Genomic DNA, 20,868 nt, shown 5'->3' with positions numbered 1-20,868 from the left:
GAGAGAGAGAGACAGAGAGAGAGAGAGAGACAGAGAGAGAGAGTTTGAGAGAGAGACAGAGAGAGAGAGAAAGAGAGAGAGAGAGAGAGAGAGACAGAGAAAGACAGAGAGAGAGAGAGAGAGAGACAGAGAGAGACAGAGAGAGAGAGAGAGAGACAGAGAGAGAGAGAGAGAAGAATATGAGATTCAGAGAGTGAGAGCAGAAACAAAAGAAACACACGACCCGTGCCATTTTCTCTCTCAGCTTGCATGGTGTTGGCAAGATCTTGTGCGTCCACGTCCACAGCTGACCTTGTGTTGTTGTTGTGTGTGGGTGTGTGTGGGTGTGTGTTTGTGGGTGTGTGGGTATCGTCCTGGAGGATAAGGACTTCCTTTGAAGGACGAGGCAAAAGGCGAGCCAGAGGGGCGAGATTGCAAGACGTTTCAGTGTGTAGAGGGGGTGTCAACGTCGAAGCTTGAAAGGTATCCGTCGCGAATGTGACAGGGGTGTTGAACGTGTGGTAAATCCCCAGCTTGATGTTTGATTAACTTGCTTCCACGTATGCGAAATTCAATGGCCTTGCGAAAGGCTCAATTTTTTTTTGTCACCCATAAATTTCGTAAAAAGAAGAGAAAGAGAAAGAGAGAGAGAGAGAGAGCGAGAAAGAGAGAGAGAGAGAGAGAGAGAGAGAGAGAGAGAGTGTGTGTGTGTGTGTGTGGCGCCACAACCTGGAGGAAATGGGGAATCAATCTACAAAGGGCGACACTGTTTCATTGTGGCACGCTCGGACCACGCAGTCGGCACGTCGCTACGGGAGGGAGCAGGGGCTTCAATCCCGAAGAGACCGTACCATGATTCAAAAGCACTCGATACAGGGCTCGTGATGGGGAGCCCTGCTCGTCCTGGCCCGGTCTTGAAACGTGTACGAACAATGTTATGCTTACGGCACAAATCTGATGATTTTCGAGCCAGGCGTTGTGGGTGAAGTGGGATGGGCACGACAAGATATGAATCGCGTCGGCGCTGGTGTCCATGTGGTGGTGGTGGTGGTGGTGACCCAGCACCAGTCTGCGTGTCTGGAGCTTCCGGGTCAAATGGTTGGGTGAGAGGAGGTGGTGGGTCACGCAACATGGTTCTTCTGGTTCACATCATGGCATGAGTTTTTTTCTGCAGAGGGCGTGCCACGGCACATGCGAAGCGTATCAGGTACATCGAGTCCCATCTCAATATTGGGCCTGCAGGGCCCAATTCGGACAGATCTGTCCAGCTCACATGACGATCACGAGAAGGCAGCCAAGAATAAAAACCCCACCAAAAGACGCGACGCAACATAAGCGGGCTTTTGAAGTCCCGTCAAACTGACTGGTGAGTTGGCGCTCGTCCCCAAGACAACAATGAATAATTGGGAACTCGATTATAACGGACAAGACTCATTGGAGACCTAAGCGCTTCCCGCGCCAATCACATTCAACCTCAACCGCAGCCACAGCTCACGAGCTAGAATAAAAAGGAAATACAAATGACCGACAACTGGACCAATCGCGTTTTGTTTGCGCGCGCATATTGTTCTAAACGACCAAGGAGCTGTGTGTGGGGCGTTGCCGTGCGGTCCATCCTTTGTGATCACCCCAGAGGGCACCTCTTCACTCTCTCTTGCTCGGCATTTCCTCATCGCCACCAGCGACAAACTCATAAGCTGGCAGCAACAAAGGCTTCAAGCAGCAGCAGACGGAGCTCAGCTCATGTCCGAGCACTCAATGCCCAAAGCGCTGCTCACAGCGTGCATAGGCGGCCAGGCACCCCACAAAGCGGCGCAGCCCCATCTGCTTGTGCGTAGGCACAAACCTAAAGCAAGAAAGCAGTGGTATGTTTAAGAAAAGGCGAGAGCAAGTGTGCGCACACAATGCCCGACAACAACAAGGGCCTTGGGGTAGGTCCACTCACGACAGCTCAGTGACGCGCAATTGCCATGGCAAGAGATCGTGAAGAACGGGTTCTGATCCACAAACAATGGCCAAGTCGGGGTCGGGAAAGCCCATCAGATGTGCTGGGTTCGCCATCACAGCAATCGAGGCAAGGCACCAAGCGTGAGCGCAATAAAAAAACCTCGCAAGCATACCCATGATCCATTCTAACAGAATGCAGGACGTCACCAAAGAAGAGAAGCGCGCGAACAAAGAGAAAAAGGAAAGCGAAAGAGCACACAAGATGAAAGGGAAAAAGAAGAACAATGAGAAGAAGAGGAAGAGAAGGAGGAAGCGAAGCGGAAGAAGAAGGAAGAAAAGGAGGAAGAGGAAGAGAAGAAGGAAGAGAAGGAGGAGAATGGAGAACAGAAAGAAGCAACGAAAGAAGAAAGAGGTGCAAGGAAAGATCGAGTCGGGGTGAAGCAAGTCCGAGTAGATCACGCCTGGTCTTACGTGTCAACGCACTGTCGAGGTCTGAGACCTGCAGGCGAGAGGCCGCATCACTGGTTGTGGTCCGACTTTTTGCAAGTTCAACAACGGCGCGCACCACGTCCGCTTTGCCATGGCGCAGGCCAAAGGCTGTGACATGCGTGTTGTACTGACCCTCATCACAGCTCGTCCCCGCAGCTGGTAATGCCACACGGCAACACAAGCCAACAACATAAGAGCCTTCACTGAGCCAAAGGCGTATCATCTGATGCCGTTGCCACCGCCGGCATCAGTCAAGGGGGCAGGACGCACCAACAAATTCGTAGCCAATTCCACAGGGGGCCGGCAAGGCTAGCATGGTCTTGTCCACGAGTTTCCACAACGATTGCTGATTGCAATAGACGCGCTCTATCATTTCAGACCGCGGGCGGTCAGCATGCCAGGTTCTGCATCGTTGCACCCTGCAAGTACTCTTTTGCAAACCTGCACTAGCTTCTCATGGCCCGGCTGGCATCTACGCACCCGTTGGATCCCAGACGGAGATGTAAGGGATTCGCGCTGCCACGGCCCAGGCCACCAAGGTGGCCAGGTCCTGGTAATGCAGCTGATCCTCCACCACGGCTATGCACAGGTGACGTGGTGTTTTGGCAAAGCCGCGAACAATGTCCGGTAGCTTCTCCACAGACACTGGCTGGGTCACTGCCAGGAATAGGCGTAGAAAGAGTCCTGCAGCTCGCTGCCAATAGCTCCACAGCCCGGCGCACGCATGTAGCGCAGCCAGCAGCACACCCCACAGCATGTTGCTGTAGTATTCTCGGTTGGCCGATAAAAAAAAGGCAAAGACACGGGCGTACGACGTGTGCTTCTACCAGGGCAAACGACGAATGGCAAACTGACGGTGAGGGGGAGACTGCAATCAAGGTGCGTTGGCTTTCAGCATGATCCCATCCCAACAACGCCACGTCATCCGCCCCTAACCACGCATCGCTAACCAACCAGCACCCATCGCCACAATCACGCCCTACGCACCTCTTCACACCCAGTCGTGAACAAGGTACATGAACCTCCAACAGCAGCCGCTGGACACACGGGCACACCCTCGTGCCACGAGCACTCGCGCCCCTTCCAAAAGCGAGAGAGAGAGAGAGAGAGAGAGAGAGAGAGAGAGAGAGAGAGAGAGAGAGAGAGAGAGAGAGAGAGAGAGAGAGAGAGAGAGAGAGAGAGAGAGAGAGAGAGAGAGAGAGAGAGAGAGAGAGAGAGAGAGAGAGAGAGAGAGAGAGAGAGAGAGAGAGAGAGAGAGAGAGAGAGAGAGAGAGAGAGAGAATGAATTGGTAGAGAGAGAGAAGAGAGACGCCGACCACAACAGCTGTTGTCAACAACACTGCCTTTTCCTTTTGTTTTCTTGTGAGAGAGAGAAGAAAGAGTTCTCTCTCTCTCTCTCTATCTCTTTTGCTGCTGCTGCTGAATGGTTTTTGGCAGTGGCAGTGGGCAGTGGGCAGTGGCAGTGTGGCAGTGGGCAGTGGGCAGTGGCAGTGTGGCAGTGATCGAAAGGCTCGGGAGTTGAGCCTGTTCTTCTCATTGTTGAATGGTTAGAGCACGGATCTGGCTAAAGGTACGCAGGAAGTGTCCAGATGCTTGCACCTTGTCACAGTAGTATGGCCAGTTGAGGGCTTGGCACTGCATTCCGATGGACACGGCTCATCACTTCCCTCTCTCTCTCTCTCTTTCGCGCGCGCGCGCGCTCTCGTTTTCTCTTGGATCAATGCGGTGGGTGGTTTGCTTAGCTGTAGGCAAGCGCATCGCTGCACGGAGATCAAATCTGACAGCAGGTTGAGCGTGGCTGGTTCTGCAAACAGCCGAGTACGCGGGGGTGAGCAACTCCGTGTCGCCGGGTGCACACAAGGCCAGCGCAGGGGCAGAAACAGCCAAAATCTGTTGCGCCAGCGGGCACAGCTTTAAACCGTCCGCCTGGTCGGCGCCACAGCCAAGCACCTATCGTCACCATGGCAGCTGAACCCTCGGCCGATTCTTCGGCCCCAGCCGGTTCCACTTCCTTTTGGCGACGCATGACGGGCCGAGGGCCAGGCCGGTAGGAATTTTTGCGTGTGGCCTTGAGATTCAGCCACATGCCTCTCGCGCTTGACTCATCATCTTGTTTCTACTTCTCTTTGTGCGTTTACCTTTGCTCTCCTGCTGTCTAGTGCACGGCCCGTGAGCATGGAGGGCAAACCCAGGTGAGCACCAGACCATGTCCCGGCGTCCGTGTTCTTCTTGCCATCCCCGTCGATCCCAGTATTTCTCATGCGTCCTAACATCGGGGCTCGAGGGACGCCAGGCATGCTAGTTCTTCTTTTTCAGATTTTGACGAGGCTATTGACGGCGCCTGGAGCGATGGTGAAGATGAACTTGTGGCGTCACACTCCTCGACGCGAGCTTCAGGCGAGGATGCTGTTGCCCGAGGCCGTCTCACGTCCTCGTCCAGCGCCAAAGAGCCGAGCAGCGCACCCGCCGACGCAGGGCCTCATTTTGCACGGCAGCGAAGCATGACATCCCCGGAAAGCGTTCCCAAAACTCAGAGTCAGCTCACGACTGAGCAGCGCGTGCAATCGACTGCACATACCCACCCCAATGCTCCCTCCGCCATCGACGCAGCGGCTGCCTTGGCAGCTGATCGGGATGACGCCTCGCCTGTGCCCCCAGCGTCAGCACCAGCAACCATTCAATCAAACTCGGCCAAGCTGAAGCAGAATGCTCAAGCATCTTCAGTTAGCTTCCGCTCCAAGGCAGATATGCGCCGAGACAAGTTTAATGCAATTCTCGCCGCCCCAAGCCTCGATATCGGTGTGTAGCTCAGAGCCGCCTGCCTGGTGAGCATGTGGAGGTCTTGGCTCACGGGTGTGCACACCTCAAATTAGGTCGCTTGAAGGAGCTATCATGGTCCGGTTGCCCGCAGGAGTCAAGGGCCACCACTTGGATGATTCTCTCGGTGTGGCCCCTTGCAACAACTCGATCATGGACCCGGCATGCAGACTTGCCTCTTTTGAATTTTCTCATTGAACGTCAAATCACTCGGTATGAACATAGGGCTACCTACCAGCCAACATTCAGCGTCGCGATGCCACACTGGAGCGCAAGCGAGACGAGTATCGTGGATTTGTCGGGCAGTACTACGGCACGCGACTGGATGCTCAAAACCAGAAGGCCTTTCATCAGATCCAGATTGATGTTCTTAGAACGAGCCCTGCGATTCGGACCTTTCAACAGCCAGTCATGAAGGAGGTGTGTGCCTTTCCCTACTGCTGGCAATGTGCCTGCCACGTCGAGAGCGCGAATGTGCACCCAAAAGGTTTGCATTGCAACAAGATGTCTCACTGGGTATGCACCTGCACATTCGAAAAATTGTTTGCAGATGTTAGAGCGAGTCCTTTATATTTGGGCCATCCGTCACCCAGCTTCGGGCTACGTACAAGGCATGAACGACCTCGCCACTCCGTTCTTTGCCGTCTTCCTGCACCGCCACACAGGTGCGTGCGATGTTGCGGGCGCAACTGCGCCAGGGGCGCAATGTCGGCTTGAGGCAGGTCGTGGACGCCTTCACATCTCAAACATTACCCGTACCAATGCCGTGGCTGCTTTGTACAGGCTTGGATATTGCAGATGTTAATTCGGGTGAAGTTGACGAGGTAGACTTGGGAAGCGTCGAAGCTGATACCTTTTGGTGCTTCTCTCGGCTTTTGGACGGCATCCAGGTTTGGCCATCATTTGAACATTACTATCTGGTTGTGTCATGGGCCCATGAAATGGTCCAGCCACCCGGACACCCTGCCTCTGTCACCTGACCAGTCTTCTGGGGCTTGTGTCTCAGGACAACTACACGGCTCAACAGCCCGGTGTACAGGCTAAGCTGCAATCCCTGGAAGAACTGATGAAGCGCATTGATTGTAGGTATTGGGTGCCATTCTCAACCGCTTGTGATGCCGTCAGGCTCGAGGCTCATTTCGTCGCTTGCACGCAAACGCGCATATGCTTTGTAATAGTGCCCTTGCACGATCACTTGATGAGTTGTGGTGTACCTTATGTGCGCTTTGCATTCCGTTGGATCAACTGCATGCTGATGCGCGAGATGCCTCTCCATTGCATCGTGCGCCTGGTACGGTGACTCAACTTACTTGCTGGGGCCACGATGAACATCTCGATGTGCAGAAGTTGTTCTTGGGCATTGGGGTGGCCTCGTCTATAGCGAGCCATCTCAATCGTTTTTGGGGGGAGGGTTCCTTTGGCAGCATCACGTATTTATCGTCTGACTGACGTTTCATGTGCCCTCTATTTTTTTCTTGGATGTGGGTAGTGGGATACATATCTGGCCGAGAGCAACGGGTTTGCCGATTTCCACGTCTATGTATGTGCAGCCTTTCTCAAGACCTTTTCACAGGAGTTGCAGAGCAAGTTTGACATGGAGGTGAGCTAGCACAACGATTTTCGTTGGGTTCTCACCCGACCTGCACGAGGGAGAGAGCGAGAATGAGAGCGCAAGGAATATGGAACGGGTCCCGAGTCACGCTCATTTCTTGTTTTTTTTTTTCCGCAGGACTTGATGCCAGCGTTGCAAAATTTGCCCACGAGTGCGTGGCAAGACGCAGAGATTGAGCTTCTGCTAGCTGAGGCGTTTCGGTTGCGTTATACATTTGCCGACTCACAGCAACATCTCCGACCTACCTGATCCCCCATAAATTTTCTTTAATCCCCGAGTCGGACCGAGCAGGGTCGTGGAGGTGGTCGAGTGCCCGAAATTGAGCCATCGAACAGTTCTACCTCGATACTGCCTGTGCCATGATCTTTCACCGGTCTCTTCACGTCGACTGACAAAAACTCCTGGCAAGGGCTGATGTTCTCATTGAAATTATTGAGAGACGCGCAGAGAGCAAGGTGTAGCAGGAGTCGTGTGGTTATGCGCAGCATAACCAATCACGTTGATGACAGAATGGCAACTTGAACAAGGACACGCAGACACGTAGAAACGGGAAAGTTCAGGCACACAAATGATATTGAGACCGCCCGCAACGCGACAGAAGATGTTGGCGCGAGCTTGCCGACACAACCCTCACGAAGAGGCCGTGGTTGACGGCTGTCGATATTGGTCAAAGCGAATTTGAAGCTGGCGATGCGCTTGCTCACGATACGGTCGATATTTGATACCTGCCAGCGGCCCAGAGTTTCAGCAAGGAACGGCAGCAGATGGGGATTGCATTGCACAGATGAGGCACAGATGAGACAGGCAGGGACGGACCAGGCCCGCGCGTGCTCGAGCCAGTCCATACCGCAGAGATCAAACATGTGGCGCGAGGCTTGCACCAAGGGCTTATCTCGAGATTTGTCACATAAATACACCACCTCCACAATGCCTGCCTGTGGGGCAGCGTTCGTGAGGGGCTGCAACAGAGCCAAAAGCGACTTCTTGTGACGTGTGTCGCTGGTTGCGTGCTGATACAGACCTGGATGATCATCTTGGCACACTCGTTGCAAGGAAAAAGCGTGGCGTACAACGTGCAGCCACGCACGCTCTCGTCATTGGTATTGAGAATGGCGTTCATCTCAGCATGGCACACGTAGGGAAACTTGGTCTCGAGAGGGTTTGCGCTATGTTTTTGCCAGGGCAACTGGAAGCGTGGGCATCAGGTGTGAATCGTTGCCTCATGCGGGCAGCGGTCGGTAGCAGGCAGCGCACGGGTCTCAATGGCCATGACACACACCTCTTGATCCGAGCAGCCAATGGGAAAGCCGTTGTAGCCCATGCTCACGACGATGCCATCCGGGTTGATGATGGTGCAACCCACCTAGGCAGATCAGGTGGGTCAGCGGGCTTGTCACGCAGAGGGTCGAGGCCTGGCATACGGGCGCTGCATGTGAGAGAGAAACAACGGCAGTGCCAAACCTGCGTGTTGGGATCCTTGGATCTTTTGGCTGCTAGCATGGCCATGCTCATATACCAGCATTCCTTGCTGATGTAGTCTTCGCGCTTGCCAGGATCGGCCATGGTGAAAATTTTCTTCTTCTGTTGCCTGATGGTGTCACAATTCAAGACCATGAGCGCGTCTTGTTCTTCGCCGCTTACCCACACGTGACCTTCCAACCCCTTCCCCCACCTCCTGACCACCCAACACAACCTGCTCCAACCCCGTCTTCAACACAGCCGTGCCGCTGCCCATGGGGAGGGAGGCCCCTCCTCCTCCCTCGTCCTCCCCGGACGCTGACGCTCACCTCCCTGCACCCTTTTTAATCTGACAATAACGGTCACAACCCTCTAAATACAACCACCTTCTGTAATATAAAATATGCTGACATCAGTATTTTTTTTCTGATTTTTTTTTTTCTGAATCTTTGAGGGCGCGCGCGCGAGAGATGGCAGCGTCGTCGCAGGAATGGGTCGCTCTGGTGGCTTGCTTGCAGTCACCGACAGAGCGGACCAAGCCGGGCGTGTGGCAAAAAGCACTGTCGGGACTGGCGCAGTTGCGGTTTCCTTTGCCCGGGGTGGAAGAGAAGGACGCTCGCTTCGTGCTGACCCTGTTTACGCCAGCCAATCTGCAGGACGACCCCCGCCCCGCTGCCCACTATTGCAAGTTTGTCACCAACATCCTCTACCACCAGGACAACGTAGGTCTACTGTGCTCACCTTGGGGAGTAGGGAGTGGGCGTTTTCCTGGTATTCAGGGACCATGCCATCATGGTTGTTCAGTCTCTGTGGATGACTGGTGGGCTGGCTGCGCCTTGACGACGCATGTCGGGGGACTGCAAAACCGCATCGGTGCCTCAAAAACCATGTTGCTCGAGCGTGCTCTGATCTTTGAATGAACTGGGCTGCATGCATAGCTTGAACTTGATGAGGGGGTGCTCGAGGGCATCCTGGCGACGGTGGTTGGTATTCTCCGCCGCTATTCGCGCGGCCCCGATGCCAACACAGATGTCACTCTCCATGGCCTCCGCGCGCTTTCCTCTCTTGTCTACGACTCCATCAACGTCTCAGTCCATGTATGTCCCGTCTATCAACTAATAAGCTCGTCTCACACATTAGCTAACAATGCGGTGGCCATGTCGTCGCTCACATAGTTGCGCGAGCAGCTCATTGGCTCTTCTGGTTTGCTCGAGTCACTGGCAAGCATCACCAACGACCAGCTGCAGGCCCGCCGACTTGCCATCCAATGCCTCGGCTATGCTTGTGCCAACCTCCGCAAACAGCAGCTGACCTCGTGCGTCCGCGACGTGATGCGTCTCTGGTTCCGTAACAGACCCGAGCCGCTTCGTTGCTCATCGTCTACCTTCATGCTCACATCATAGACAACATGCCTCCCTGCCTAAAGCCATGAGCATTTTTCGACGTGTGTTGATTGAAAATTTGCAAGCACCTATGGAGGAGGTGGACCCTTACATTCGTTACAAGGTTTGACGGACGCTCGCATATTTTTGGTCCGGTGGACATCTGTGCCGCATTGCTCGGCACAATCTAGGCAAACAGTCTCTCATCGACAGACGTGTTTTCGCCTCATGCCTTATTTCCAAACAAATGTCTTCTTTCTTGCCAGCTTCTTTCCGCTGCTCTCAAGACTCTCCAGCACGTTGTCGACGTTGCAACCAACATCCCAGATGAGGAAGCCCTTTATCTCTTGGCCACGGTGAAGGCCTTGATGTTTTGCGACATTGCAGCAGCCCAACAGGTGGCACGCCATCCGGGCTCATGGGTGGTAGAGGTTCGCTCGGGATCTTCAACCAAGTTCTACGACCCGCTGGAGGTACGCCCATGAAGCTGGTCTCACCCAGGCTCAGAGCGGGCGAGGCTGAGCAAAAAAATGGGCCACAACACCCAGGTTGCGTGCGAGCTCACATTTTGAATCAATTGTGGCCTCTCACACACACACTCTCTCTTTTTCTCGGTGGCATAGCGCTATGCACCTCCCACACGGCATGCTCAAAGTGTCGGTGCGTTGCAGCCACGGCCAGAGCCGCAGCCGACGTCACAGAGCACCAACCCGTCCATGTCAACCGGAAAAACCACGCGTGGGGCCTTGCCGAGCAAAGATGATAGCAACAGCACCACGCGATCTCCGCGGGCCTCACAGAGCGCGCCGGGCCCTCCTCATACCCCCCGTGTCAAGGTCCCCAGCTTGCGACGAAGCGCAGCTGCAGACGTGGCCTCCGAGCGCTATCGCGCTCCTCAGCAGCAGCAGCGACGTGGTGATGCGAACCGCCGCGATTCGACGGGCCGAGGTGGCCCTGGAGCTGGCAGCTCAGCGACGAGTTCTGGCAACAAACAGATGCGGCGCCGTCGTCGGCCACAAGGCTCAGCAGACCGCAGTGCTACGAATGCTGCAGGCGTCTCCGAATCAGAGCTGTCTGACGCGACACCCACAACGAACCAAGGCAAAAAGTATGTTGCTGTTCAGGCATGAGCTCGAGCTCTCATTTTTGCACACGACACGAGCATCTCAATCTGAGCGCGCCATTAGGGTTTCGGCCAGTCAAGTGCGGGCGGCAGCCACCGAGGCTGCCCACCACTTACTCCGCCGGTTGCCGGCTCGTCTCTTGCACGTGTACTGGCAAACCTTCATTCCGGATGCTATCATTGGAGCAGGGGCGGGCCCGTCCGCTCACGGCTCCTTGCTGGAGAGCCTGGAGTTGGAGGTTGCTCCGCAAGCTCAGCAAGCCACCCTGCAGTTGATTGCAACCATGATCAATCAGTCAAGCAATTTGATTAAATCCGCATCGAACCGACGCCGCGGCACAGCCTTTACGTCTTTGGCGGAATCCTTTGCCAACATGCTGTATGGCTTGCACCGTGGCTTGGTTCAACTTCTGCAACGTGCCAACACGTTCCACTCGACTGTAGCCTGCATCCGCTGCCTGGAGCAGCTCTTGGTCATCGTCCCCTACGCCGCGCTGCAAGACGACTACGCATCCCTCTTTGCCACTGCCGTTGCTGTTCTCCTTGAATCAGCTGGCACGCCCCACGGTGCGAGGACGCTGGCCGTACCATGATGTTTGGTGCTTGTGCCTCCTGGACTGGAGCGGCTATTCTGTGCAGTCAAAACCCCTTGGAAAGCGCAGCACCTTACTCGCTTGTATCGGGTTGATATTTGTGCTTCATAGTACACCACAATCTCGTTTCTACGGGCCTGCGCTTGCTGGCTAATGTGTTTACCAGCCAGGTATGTTTCAAGCCCCTTTGCATGGCGCATGTTTCACAAACGACAATCCGCCCTCCCCTTCCTTGTTCTTTCCTTTTTTACCTATCTTTGCCTGCTTGGGGAGCATCGGGTTTCGCATTGGGTTTAGCAGTTGCGTTCTTGCCTTGACACGTCGTCTTGCGCCATTATCATGCCAATAGGTCGATCAGTCAACCTTTGCGTCGCGTTTGCACGCACAACCCATTGGTTCAGATACATTGTGGGGCCTCTTTTTGTCGATGGTAAGACAGTCATCGACCACAAATGATGGCTGGTGCTGCTTGGGACTTGCTGATGCTGATTCACCTTCTCGTGCTATACAAAGGCTGAGAACGATTCTGACGTCGTTAACACCCAGCTTCAAGGCGAAGCCATCCACACACTGAGCGCACATGTATGTGGCAGTCCAGCCGTCTCGTTGGACGCTATGGATCGCCACTTGAAACTGGTGGAACGGTGAGCATGGCCAGCCCAGCACTGACAACACGTGACTTTGTTTTTTCCTTTGTAAATTCTTATTTTCGCTCTTGCAATCAATCGGGCTCAGGTTGACCAGCAGCAGCAGCGACGCTGCTCTATTACTTCACACCGTCAAGGTGGGCCGCACTTGCTCTCTCGCCTGGGACCGCGAGCTCTCTATCATTTCTTGTGGCCGTGCTTTGACCATTACCTTGTCTGGTCGGTGTTTGCTTTTGTAGCTGGCTGAGGACATTTGCGTAGCCTTGCAGCGTACTTCGCTGAGCGAATCTCATCTGGAGCGGGTGAGTCGGCTTGTAGCGTTGTTTCAGTGCTCGCTTAGAAGTGTTTCCTCGGGCGTACATTGTGACGAGGTCTCACCAGTCGTGTGTCGTAGATGGCTTCATTTTGGGAGTTTATGACGTCGCATGGGTTGCAACGGTTGTTGGATCAGCATTCGCCAACACTCTCTTCGGTTGTGTGCGATGCAATTGCTGCAGTGGGCGAGACAATGTTTCAACGCCTTGAGGTAGGCTATGACTACCGAGCCTACCCACCAGGTCCAGTGCGTGCGCAGGTGGTGGCGATTGCCATTGTAAATCTTAAAACCAATTCTCTGCTCCTAGGGCTGGAAACAGCGCCATCTGCCAGCGCTGCTACTTGGGCTGAGTGAGCATGAGCAACCATCCATTCGCGCGGCCGCGTGTCGGTACGATGGCCACTGTCATGTGTCTGATAAATCACCTGCGATCATTGTTTTGTCATTGAGTGCATTCTGCTGCCATATGAGCCGATGTTATGTCATGCCTTGGGTGTCATACATGCGCGCGCTTGTTATTTGTGTGAGGTCCGATGGGAGCAGCATGCTAACCATTTGGGCTTGTGTGGTCATGCACCGGACACGTAGTGCACTGGGCCAGTTGCTCAACTACAATTGCTTGGCTGACGATGGCTTGTTTGTCACCGACTGTCTCGAGACTCTGGTCAAGCGATGCGAGGATTCAGCTGTCGCAGTCACAGCGCGGGCTTCCTGGGCTCTGGGTACGTACACAGCTGGTAGACAATCAACCTCCAGGCCCCGTTGAACACACGCTGAGGAAAGGGCTTTGGAAACTGAACTTGGCTTGGTTGGCATTATGGCATAGGAAATTTTGGGGATGTCGTGCTCCGAAAGTTGATGGGCTCCAATGACTATCGTTGCGATTTCATCTCCCAAGATCTACGTACGGCCGTGAATCAGCAAACCTGCAAAATGCTCCGATCTGCAAAGGACAAGGTGGGTGGGATGCACGGGGAGTTGGCGTGAAGGATCTAGTGAGGTGGTAGCGGGAAATCTCGCGGCGGCTCACCACGTTCCGGGCTCAGGTGGTTTCCAATGCAGTACGTGCTGCTGCAGGGCTGGTCTACTTGCTGAGTACAGAGGCCGAAGACTTACAGGCACGTTGCGATTGCGTGGTTGCACCAAAGTGCCCTGGTCGTGTCGAGACGTGTGGTTTCACCCTGACAATTTGGAATGTTTCGTGTTGGCACTGACTAGATGTTGCACGAGCTTGGCCAACTACTGCGCAAAGCCGCCAAGCATGGCCCCGCCAAGGTTTGCGTGCTTTGCAGCGTCGCCGAAACGGTCTCAGGGCTTGCTTACCACAACCTTCTGCTTCTTTGGGCTCTCGGTGTGGGATTTTTTTTTTTTTTTTTTTTTTTTTTTTTTTTTTTTGCGTAGGTGCGCTGGAACGCCTGTCGTGGGCTGGGTTGTTATATGGATGCATGTCAGCGCAGCGGTCTTCGCGATGAGCGTCTCCAGGTTTGTGCTTGATCACATGATGGTTGCAAAGTTGACGTCCGATCGGCCAACAGGCTCCTCATGTTCCGCGGGAACGCGGTGTTGTCCAGATGGTGGCTGCAGATCTTGTGCACGAGCTCGTAGCCGTGTCCAACTACAAAGTAAGGCAGTTTTGTTGAATCGCACTGCTAGGCAGGCGAGCAGACGCTAATGGGACGGTTTGTAGGTGAAGACGTCGGTCGTCAACGCCTTTTGTTGGCCAGGCCACCGTTTAAACATTGATGGATTCCCGGTCGACCTACTCAAGGTACGAGACTTTGAACACGTTTCCATTTTTCTGCGTGTGTGTGTGTGTGTGTGTGTGTGTGTGTGTGTGAGTGAGTGTTGTGGGTGCAGCAAAAGACAACAGACCAAATGGTCTCCTTAACATGTTGCTCCAGGCCCTCCAGGTGGTGTGGGAGCACTGCCGCAAGCCGACCGAGGCAGCCGAGCATCAGTATCAACTCAATCTGAAACAACGGGTACGTTGAGGCGACACGAAGTGCACGAGTACTTTGGTTCCGCGTGCTGCCAGTCTGATTTCATTGCGCGCTCACGGAGCCCGTTTTCTCGGACAGATTGTTGACTGCGTGGCCATGTACGTGGCCGATTGCGAGGATGACGGTGCCTGGTTGCATCAATTAGATCGTCTATTTCTTCAGGAGGTGCGTCCCAAAGGCTCTGCTTGAGGTGGGCGATGGCCTGTGCATCGGACCAGAGCTCACTCGGTTGATAATGTCTTAGGTGGGGTCGGTTGCGCGACGCGAGGCAGCAATACGGCTTGGCGTGGCGCCTGCACCAGCCGCGCCTAGCCAGGCGCTGGCAGCAGAGTTGTTTGTGGTTGAGGCGACTCCGGAACAACTACAAAGCTGCGCCGATCAACTTGCGGGCCATGGTGTTGAGTTGCGCTCCCCTTGACATGATAATTAGCCTGAAACAGAGGCGCTGCCGACCCGCTCAAAAAGGATAGAAAAAGTCTTCTGGCAGGTCCTGTAGCAAATCTGTGGCTCAATTGAGGACAGAATCATGATGATGGTGCGCATGTGAGAAGCAGGAGCTGGGATGCGAGATGGGGTAGTCGTGAGTGCGCCGGAGGGCAGGCCAAACGTACCAGGTTCCCGCTTGCGGATGTATTCTGGCTGCTCCGAAACGTCAACGAAGCGGACCTGACTCTGAATCTAAAGAGCACCATCAGGCAACAACCGTCACAGGCAGGCGTCAAGAGAGGAGGGTCAGCAACGCGCGCTGCAAAACTGACCGCCACTGAGGCTCGGCACTCCGTGTCTGTGCAGCTGAAGGGAATGGCAGCAAAGCTGTAATCAAAGGCCGCACCAACAATTGCAGCCTGTGGACTGCTTACAAGGCCGGTGCTAAGAGCAGTTTAGGTCCAATATGAGTCCTCTGACATGAAGGGCATCGGCCAAATTCAAGCAGCAGCAGAAGCAACCTACTTGGCCCAGGCCAAATTAAGAGCGACGCTGGTCAGAACTGCTGAGCAAATGGCACTGCCATCTCCCGATGGCTCAAGCGGTTGGTAGTTGGCGTCGACAATCGGAGCCCATTCATCCAATTGATTCGGGTCAGCATTGCCATACACGCCCACAACATAGTTGGATTGGTGTTGGCGAGCGGAGAGTAGGGCCTCTTCCACCTCCGCACGAAGCGTTGTGCACATGAGGCTGCTGTTGGTCGCCGCTACAACAGCGCGCAACCGGCAGGCGGTGGTGCGTTCTTGACCAAAGAGCACCGGTCTGTGTCGAAAAGGGCCAAAGAGGGCGAGGTTAAAATGCATGAGCAGACCTGTGCGCGAATGAGTTCTCTCTGGCAGCACGTACGTAAAGGCGCCACTGCATGCGGCCCCGGTAGGCGTGGCCATGGTGTGCAGCCATTCGGTACTTGTACTGGCCAAATCAACAGCATCATTGCCAGCAAGGCCAGCCAAAACTGGAAGAGATGAAAGAGCACCGATCGAGGGGGTAAGAAGAAGCAAGGTGGACGGCGGTTGAAGAACGCATAATGACTTTGATTTGGGAAGAAGGGTCCTGACCAGGCTTTTGCGCGAGGTAGCCGGGATTGCCGGATAGTTCCCTGTTGGAAGAAAGCAGAGCTGCAATTAGACGAGCCGCTGGCTGGACATCAACGTGGTAAAGATCCAAGAACGTAAACACAAGTGCGGCGACCCAGATCGACCCTATCTGGTTTGGACTAGATCGTACCGATCCACGGTGCCGTATGCATAGTCGATGTTGACGGTTTGGGACCTATGCGGAAAGTCATGGCCAGATGTGGTCTGCAGATGAGAGGGCCATGGCAGATAGGGAAGGGGGAGTTGCAGGAACTGGGCTGCTCGGTATGGATGCATCTCTGTACGTACAAGCTGGTGCTGCCTGCGGCGAGGGTTGCCGTTGTAATGGCCAGCTTGACGCTTTGTATTTGTAACGTCGATGCGCCGGTGCGTGGATTCAAAATCAGGGAAACGTCCACCTATGCCAACCCACGATACCACGACAGGGGTGCGCAAATCTGAGCGGATCCGCTGCACGCGATGACGGCATGGTGGTGTACAAATTTGCGGTATTGCCAAGTGCAAGGTTGGCATACCTGGGTGGTAAGGCCGTGGCAGTGGGTGGTGTTGGCGACTGTCTCGGGCCAGGTGCAAGCCGAGGTGTTACATGGGGTGCCTGAGGGACCCGGAGAGCCACGTGAGCGGTGAGAAACCGGCACATAGAATCTTGAGAGTCGCAGGCATATGCCCCGGGGCTTACCATCAACAACTAGGTCGACGGAGGTCGCCAAGAGGGCGGGAATGGCACGCGTGAAGGTGTTGATGAGCCCGTTGCCACGTTGAATGTTGGTGGGGGGCGGAATGGCGCATAAAGCAGGTAAATCGAGATCTTTTGTGAGACGGGTGCAAGTGCTTTTCTGCGTGGCACCAAAGTACACAGGTTCTGAAAGACAGTTGGGTCCCAGCTGGCTTTGAATCGTCCATGGCCAGAAGAAGCTGGCTTGGCTGATGTTACCATCAGAGAGAAACATGATCTCGCCGAGGGTCAGGTTGTAGAATGAGTTGGAGGTCAAGTCTGGATAAGTGCTGAGTGCCGCATCTGCGAGTCCAACGATCTCGGCATCGCCTGCGACAAGCTGCTCAAAGGCGGCACTGTTGGCGGCGAGGCGCGGGGGGTGATAAAAAAGGCGGTCTTCATTGTTGTCGTGCTCAATGCACAAAATGTCCTTGTTGCTGGTCGTCACCTCCTCTACGCGGTTGACTGTTTTGAGGAGACTGCGTTGGACACAAGCACGGGGATCGCCTAGCGTGCGGGCCTGGGATGCACAGGCAGCGGTGGAAAAGAAGGCCAGATCGTTTGAGTTGCAGTCGGTATCGCAGCAGCAGTCCCAATCGCAGAGGCCATCATTGAGGTTGCAAGGGCAAGCGCCAAAACCCGGGTCGTGCCAATCACGGGTGGCGGGAAAGGCGGTATACTCGGCGGGCGGCAGATCTTCGCTGGCTGTGGCGTAATCATCAAACAAATAGAGGCCTGCGGCTGCCGCAGGCGTCGTCGTGCTTGTTGTGGAAGCAGTGGTCGTTGTCGTTGTCGTTGTCGTTGTCGTGGTTGTGGCTTCACCAGTCGAGACGATCGAGGTGGAAGCCGTTGTTTCAGGCACGGAGGCAGGGGTGGTGGTGGTGCCAACAGTGGTGCCAGCAGTGGTGGCGACGGTGGTGTTGCCCAGCCCAGGTGTTATCACTATGATGGCCAACAGGGCAAACCATAGCGGAAGACCTTTCCACATTCTTCGCCCAGCCATGGCTCACTTGACGCCCCCGTCCTCTCGCTGCCACACTCACAGATCCCGTAGCGAAGCGTCCAAGGCAAAGGAGCAATGGCTCAGGCTAAAGCTATCACTGTAAATCGATACTAACGGCCAATTAGATGCATCAGTTCCGCCTCTTCGTCCTCTCTCATGCACCTCGACCGTCGTCGCCCGTCGCCCGTCGCGTCGAGAGAGAGATTTAAAAAAAAAAAAAAAAGAGAGAAAAACCGCCGTCAGCGGAAGTGTAAAATACATCACACTTGGGATACTTTGGCAAACGATTGTCTCTCTGGTGTTTCTCATTCGCTCGTTTACATCTCTATAGACGTATTTGCTATCATATTTTCTCTCACTATACCTTCAACTTTACTCTACGCCATCCTCCTGCCACGCCATCCTCTCTAGCATTCAAACCAGTCAGCTTCTCTATCTCTGTTTGTGTACCACGTTTGGCATATATCTCTGCGCCTGAGCGAGAGCTCATTCTCTCTCTCAATGACTTGAGTGCAACATGCGCGCAAGCGCTGCTGGATGAGGTGCGTCGGGCCTGAACTGCACGGGTCGCTCGACGCGCGCGCGCGCGCGCGTGTGTGTGTGTGTGTGTGTGTGTGTGTGTGTGGGTGTGTGTGTGTGTGGGTGTGTGTGTGGGTGGGTGGTATGGCGTGCTTCTTGGCGAGGGAGAAGGAGCGAGGATGGAGCTTGGGTGCCTCACTGAGTGTCAGGAGAGAGAGCTCCCGCCGCTGGTGCCATGGCTCGTGTGTGCAAGCTGATGTGGCCTTGGCGTGTGGGATTGGTCAGCAGGCAAACAGGATTGGTCGGACTGTGCATCCGGTTTCCAACGGACAAAGTGCATCAAGTGCTGTCCTGGGTCTCATAGCCGGCGTTGTAAGCTGTGCCAGCTGCGCGCATCGGTGATTGTTGACCCGGTCGGTCAGCATGGCAGCCGAGGCACCAAAGGAGTCGGCCTTTGACAAGGCCTGCCGAGTCTGCAACGGCTTTGGTGACATGTTTAAGCAAGTTAGCGGCAAGGAGAAACCTTCCCCCAGTGCTGTACGCGCTGCTCAAGCCCAGCGCAAGGGCGCTGCCCAAGGGTCGACCAGCTCTGCCTCTACTTCCACTGCCACAGCCTCAGCCACGACAGGTCAGGGTGGCGAGGGCAGTAGCAGCAGTGGTCCAGGCACCGCAACCGCGGCCACCGCAGCAGCAACAGCAGCGGCGGCTGCGGCCACGTCAACTTCAGCGGCTGAACCCCTCGGCGAGACGCTCGGCTGTCCTGAAGATTACTTGTCACTCGGCAACAAGTCGTGGGCCTTTTTGCATACGATGGCCGCCTACTTCCCGCGCGACCCGTCCGCGGCAGACCGCAAGGACATGGCCGAAATGATGCGTCTGGTTGGGCGCTTCTACCCTTGTCGCGACTGTGGCGAACATCTCGGGTAAGGTTGGCGCCAGAGACATTATTATGACGGGCTTGGACTGCACAGCATGTGGTCCACCAGCCTGATGATTGTTTGGACTTAGGCATTATATTGAGGCGCATCCTGTGGATGCCTCATCTGGGCCAGCCTTTGCACGCTGGCTTTGTGGGTCAGTCTTGCCTGCCGGCAGTTGCGGCATCATCCTTCTTGCAAGTGGTTTCTTTCCCTGTTCATTGCAGCTCACGATGCTGTCTGCGGGGTGTTTGGGTAGCGCCCACAATGACGTCAACGAGCGGTTGGGCAAGCCCATTTTTGACTGCGATCAAGTCGAGGAGCGCTGGCACACGGTATGCAAAGCCGTGGCTCATCACCGGTGCCTTCCTTTGTGCATCTCTGCTCGAAATCCGGCTGACGATTGTCTTTTGCATCTGGCCCGGGCATCTCAGGGCTGGAAAGATGGCAGTTGCGATTGAACCGTGCTCACAGCCCTCAGGGTGCTCGGCCTGTTCGAGCCATCGTGCACGACACACACTCTCTGAATTATAGCATCGAATCGGGTTGAATGTCGTCACTTTCACCATCTTCTCATGAGCTACACATGCAGATATCAAATCATGCTTGCCTCGGGCGTGAGCTCTGTGCGCGACTGCTTCTTGCAAAGCCAGGCGGGCAGCCACCAGTTGTGTTGCACGTGATCCAGTCACGTGCTTCTTCCGGCGGCAGAGCCACACACCTTCTCAAAGCTGGCGCCTTTGGTCCAAAGCAAGAAAGGAAATCAAAAGGAACCCTAAAGAAGAAGAAGAAGAGGAGGAAGAGACAGAGAAACCTTCACGCCCAATTCAGAGTAAAGGGCCACTCCTTTTTACTACAGGGGGCCAGAGCGATCGAGATACGAGGAAAAGAGAGCGAGGCAAAAGACGCAAGAGATGGGGAGAGTTGGGGAGAGAAGCGAGAAAGGTGAGCGGGACGAGCGGGACGAGCGGGGATGAGAGAGGACTCGGGGACGGGCCTATGAGTGGGTTGGACCGAACCGGACAAATGGTCCAGTCAGCGCACCTCGTGCCTTCACGTGCCTCAAGCAAGCAGCGTTGCAGGCGAGCGCTTTGCCTGGAGGACAAGCTGGTTGACAACGAAGGTTGAGCCTGTCTTGGCAAACCTGGGCAGGTGATTTATGTTCACTGCTGCCAGTCGCTGCCCTGCGCATCTCCGATCCCGTCCACGGGCGCCAGATCTCTGGCGCCATAGGTAGCCAAGCTGCTCACGCTCTGTCTCTGCTTTCTTACCATTTTACTGCTGCTTTTCACGTGCTTGCGATCCAATTTGTTACGTCTCTCTGACTTTCCATCGCTTTCGTTTCGCTCTCACGTTGTGCTCTTGTTACAATTTATTCTCTGGAACAAAGGCTGTGCTTGATAAATTCTCTGACATACACTTTGTTCTTGATCTTTCTCTGCACTGCCCAACGTCAATAACAGTCCATATTCTCATGATCCTCTTAATCTCTGCCAGCATCGCTTCAACACTACCAATCTCTGAATCAGAACCAGCTCTCAACGCTCATCTCTGCTCACCACTTTGTCTTTCCGTCATCGATTTGTCGTCATTTTTTTTTCCTTTGGCGGAGAGAGTGGCGTTCAGCGGTTGGAAACGGCGGTTGGCTGGACTTTGACGGTACGAGAGGTGCGCCTGTGGCCTTGATCCTGGGATTGTGTACGTTGGGGGGGGGGGGGGGGGGGCGGGCCGCGGGGGCCACAGGGGCCGCCCCCGGGTTTTGCTT

General features: G+C 54.9%; 6 protein-coding genes across 6 annotated transcripts in view; 3 read left to right on the top strand and 3 right to left on the bottom strand.

Annotated features, from left to right (window-relative positions):
- The window catches only part of MONBRDRAFT_24481 (uncharacterized protein), a gene marked incomplete at both ends in the record, with an annotated part of 5,726 nt that extends 1,553 nt beyond the window's left edge, over positions 1 to 4,173 (bottom strand). Inside the window, 8 exons of the mRNA XM_001744770.1 lie at positions 14 to 371; positions 589 to 708; positions 1,758 to 1,825; positions 2,398 to 2,571; positions 2,686 to 2,781; positions 2,896 to 3,238; positions 3,471 to 3,834; positions 4,079 to 4,173. Coding sequence (XP_001744822.1) covers positions 14 to 371; positions 589 to 708; positions 1,758 to 1,825; positions 2,398 to 2,571; positions 2,686 to 2,781; positions 2,896 to 3,238; positions 3,471 to 3,834; positions 4,079 to 4,173 — 1,618 coding nt within the window. The remainder of the gene's footprint in view (positions 1 to 13; positions 372 to 588; positions 709 to 1,757; positions 1,826 to 2,397; positions 2,572 to 2,685; positions 2,782 to 2,895; positions 3,239 to 3,470; positions 3,835 to 4,078) is intronic.
- Positions 4,174 to 5,278: 1,105 nt separating this feature from the next.
- On the top strand, positions 5,279 to 7,180 carry MONBRDRAFT_18615 (uncharacterized protein). The gene is made up of 8 exons (XM_001744937.1): positions 5,279 to 5,359; positions 5,458 to 5,652; positions 5,783 to 5,897; positions 6,016 to 6,122; positions 6,239 to 6,314; positions 6,411 to 6,523; positions 6,722 to 6,832; positions 6,962 to 7,180. The coding sequence occupies exons 1-8, from the start codon at positions 5,348 to 5,350 to the stop codon at positions 7,091 to 7,093; spliced, it is 861 nt and encodes a 286-aa protein (XP_001744989.1). The 5' UTR covers positions 5,279 to 5,347; the 3' UTR covers positions 7,094 to 7,180.
- Positions 7,181 to 7,686: 506 nt separating this feature from the next.
- Positions 7,687 to 8,392, bottom strand: MONBRDRAFT_3136 (uncharacterized protein; the record flags this gene model as incomplete). Its single annotated transcript, XM_001744769.1, has 4 exons — positions 7,687 to 7,779; positions 7,866 to 8,030; positions 8,124 to 8,207; positions 8,306 to 8,392. Coding segments are annotated over 4 exons (429 nt in total), but the record flags the coding sequence as incomplete, so codon positions are not given.
- A 380-nt stretch (positions 8,393 to 8,772) lies between these two features.
- MONBRDRAFT_24478 (uncharacterized protein) lies at positions 8,773 to 14,354 on the top strand (the record flags this gene model as incomplete). Its single annotated transcript, XM_001744936.1, has 21 exons — positions 8,773 to 9,024; positions 9,241 to 9,399; positions 9,478 to 9,617; positions 9,706 to 9,808; positions 9,951 to 10,157; positions 10,308 to 10,344; positions 10,529 to 11,374; positions 11,512 to 11,570; positions 11,750 to 11,830; positions 11,914 to 12,044; positions 12,136 to 12,184; positions 12,287 to 12,349; positions 12,499 to 12,609; positions 12,671 to 12,753; positions 12,952 to 13,085; positions 13,190 to 13,320; positions 13,582 to 13,638; positions 13,765 to 13,845; positions 13,935 to 13,985; positions 14,051 to 14,131; positions 14,274 to 14,354. 21 exons carry the CDS (start codon positions 8,773 to 8,775, stop codon positions 14,352 to 14,354), a joined length of 2,937 nt encoding a protein of 978 aa, XP_001744988.1.
- A 466-nt stretch (positions 14,355 to 14,820) lies between these two features.
- Positions 14,821 to 17,667, bottom strand: MONBRDRAFT_24477 (uncharacterized protein; the record flags this gene model as incomplete). The annotated part of the gene is made up of 9 exons (XM_001744768.1): positions 14,821 to 14,864; positions 14,975 to 15,041; positions 15,122 to 15,233; positions 15,315 to 15,614; positions 15,699 to 15,764; positions 16,080 to 16,124; positions 16,238 to 16,347; positions 16,465 to 16,544; positions 16,629 to 17,667. 9 exons carry the CDS (start codon positions 17,665 to 17,667, stop codon positions 14,821 to 14,823), a joined length of 1,863 nt encoding a protein of 620 aa, XP_001744820.1.
- Positions 17,668 to 18,942: 1,275 nt separating this feature from the next.
- On the top strand, positions 18,943 to 19,564 carry MONBRDRAFT_3541 (uncharacterized protein; the record flags this gene model as incomplete). Its single annotated transcript, XM_001744935.2, has 4 exons — positions 18,943 to 19,109; positions 19,195 to 19,260; positions 19,363 to 19,438; positions 19,538 to 19,564. Coding segments are annotated over 4 exons (336 nt in total), but the record flags the coding sequence as incomplete, so codon positions are not given.
- Between the last annotated feature and the right edge of the window lie 1,304 nt (positions 19,565 to 20,868).

The sequence above is a fragment of the Monosiga brevicollis genome, genomic scaffold (genome assembly GCF_000002865.3).
Source record: "Monosiga brevicollis MX1 MONBRscaffold_7 genomic scaffold, whole genome shotgun sequence".
Lineage (NCBI taxonomy): Eukaryota > Choanoflagellata > Craspedida > Salpingoecidae > Monosiga > Monosiga brevicollis.
The sequence above is the reverse complement of the archived record's forward strand: the minus strand, read 5'-3'. Positions and strand labels throughout refer to the sequence as shown.

Bases quoted from the DNA above. Each gene is read 5' to 3' on its own strand.
- MONBRDRAFT_18615 (XM_001744937.1), top strand. The intron at 5,653-5,782 runs GTGTGTGCCTTT...AATTGTTTGCAG, and splicing joins AACAGCCAGTCATGAAGGAG to ATGTTAGAGCGAGTCCTTTA. The intron at 6,833-6,961 runs GTGAGCTAGCAC...TTTTTTCCGCAG, and splicing joins AGAGCAAGTTTGACATGGAG to GACTTGATGCCAGCGTTGCA.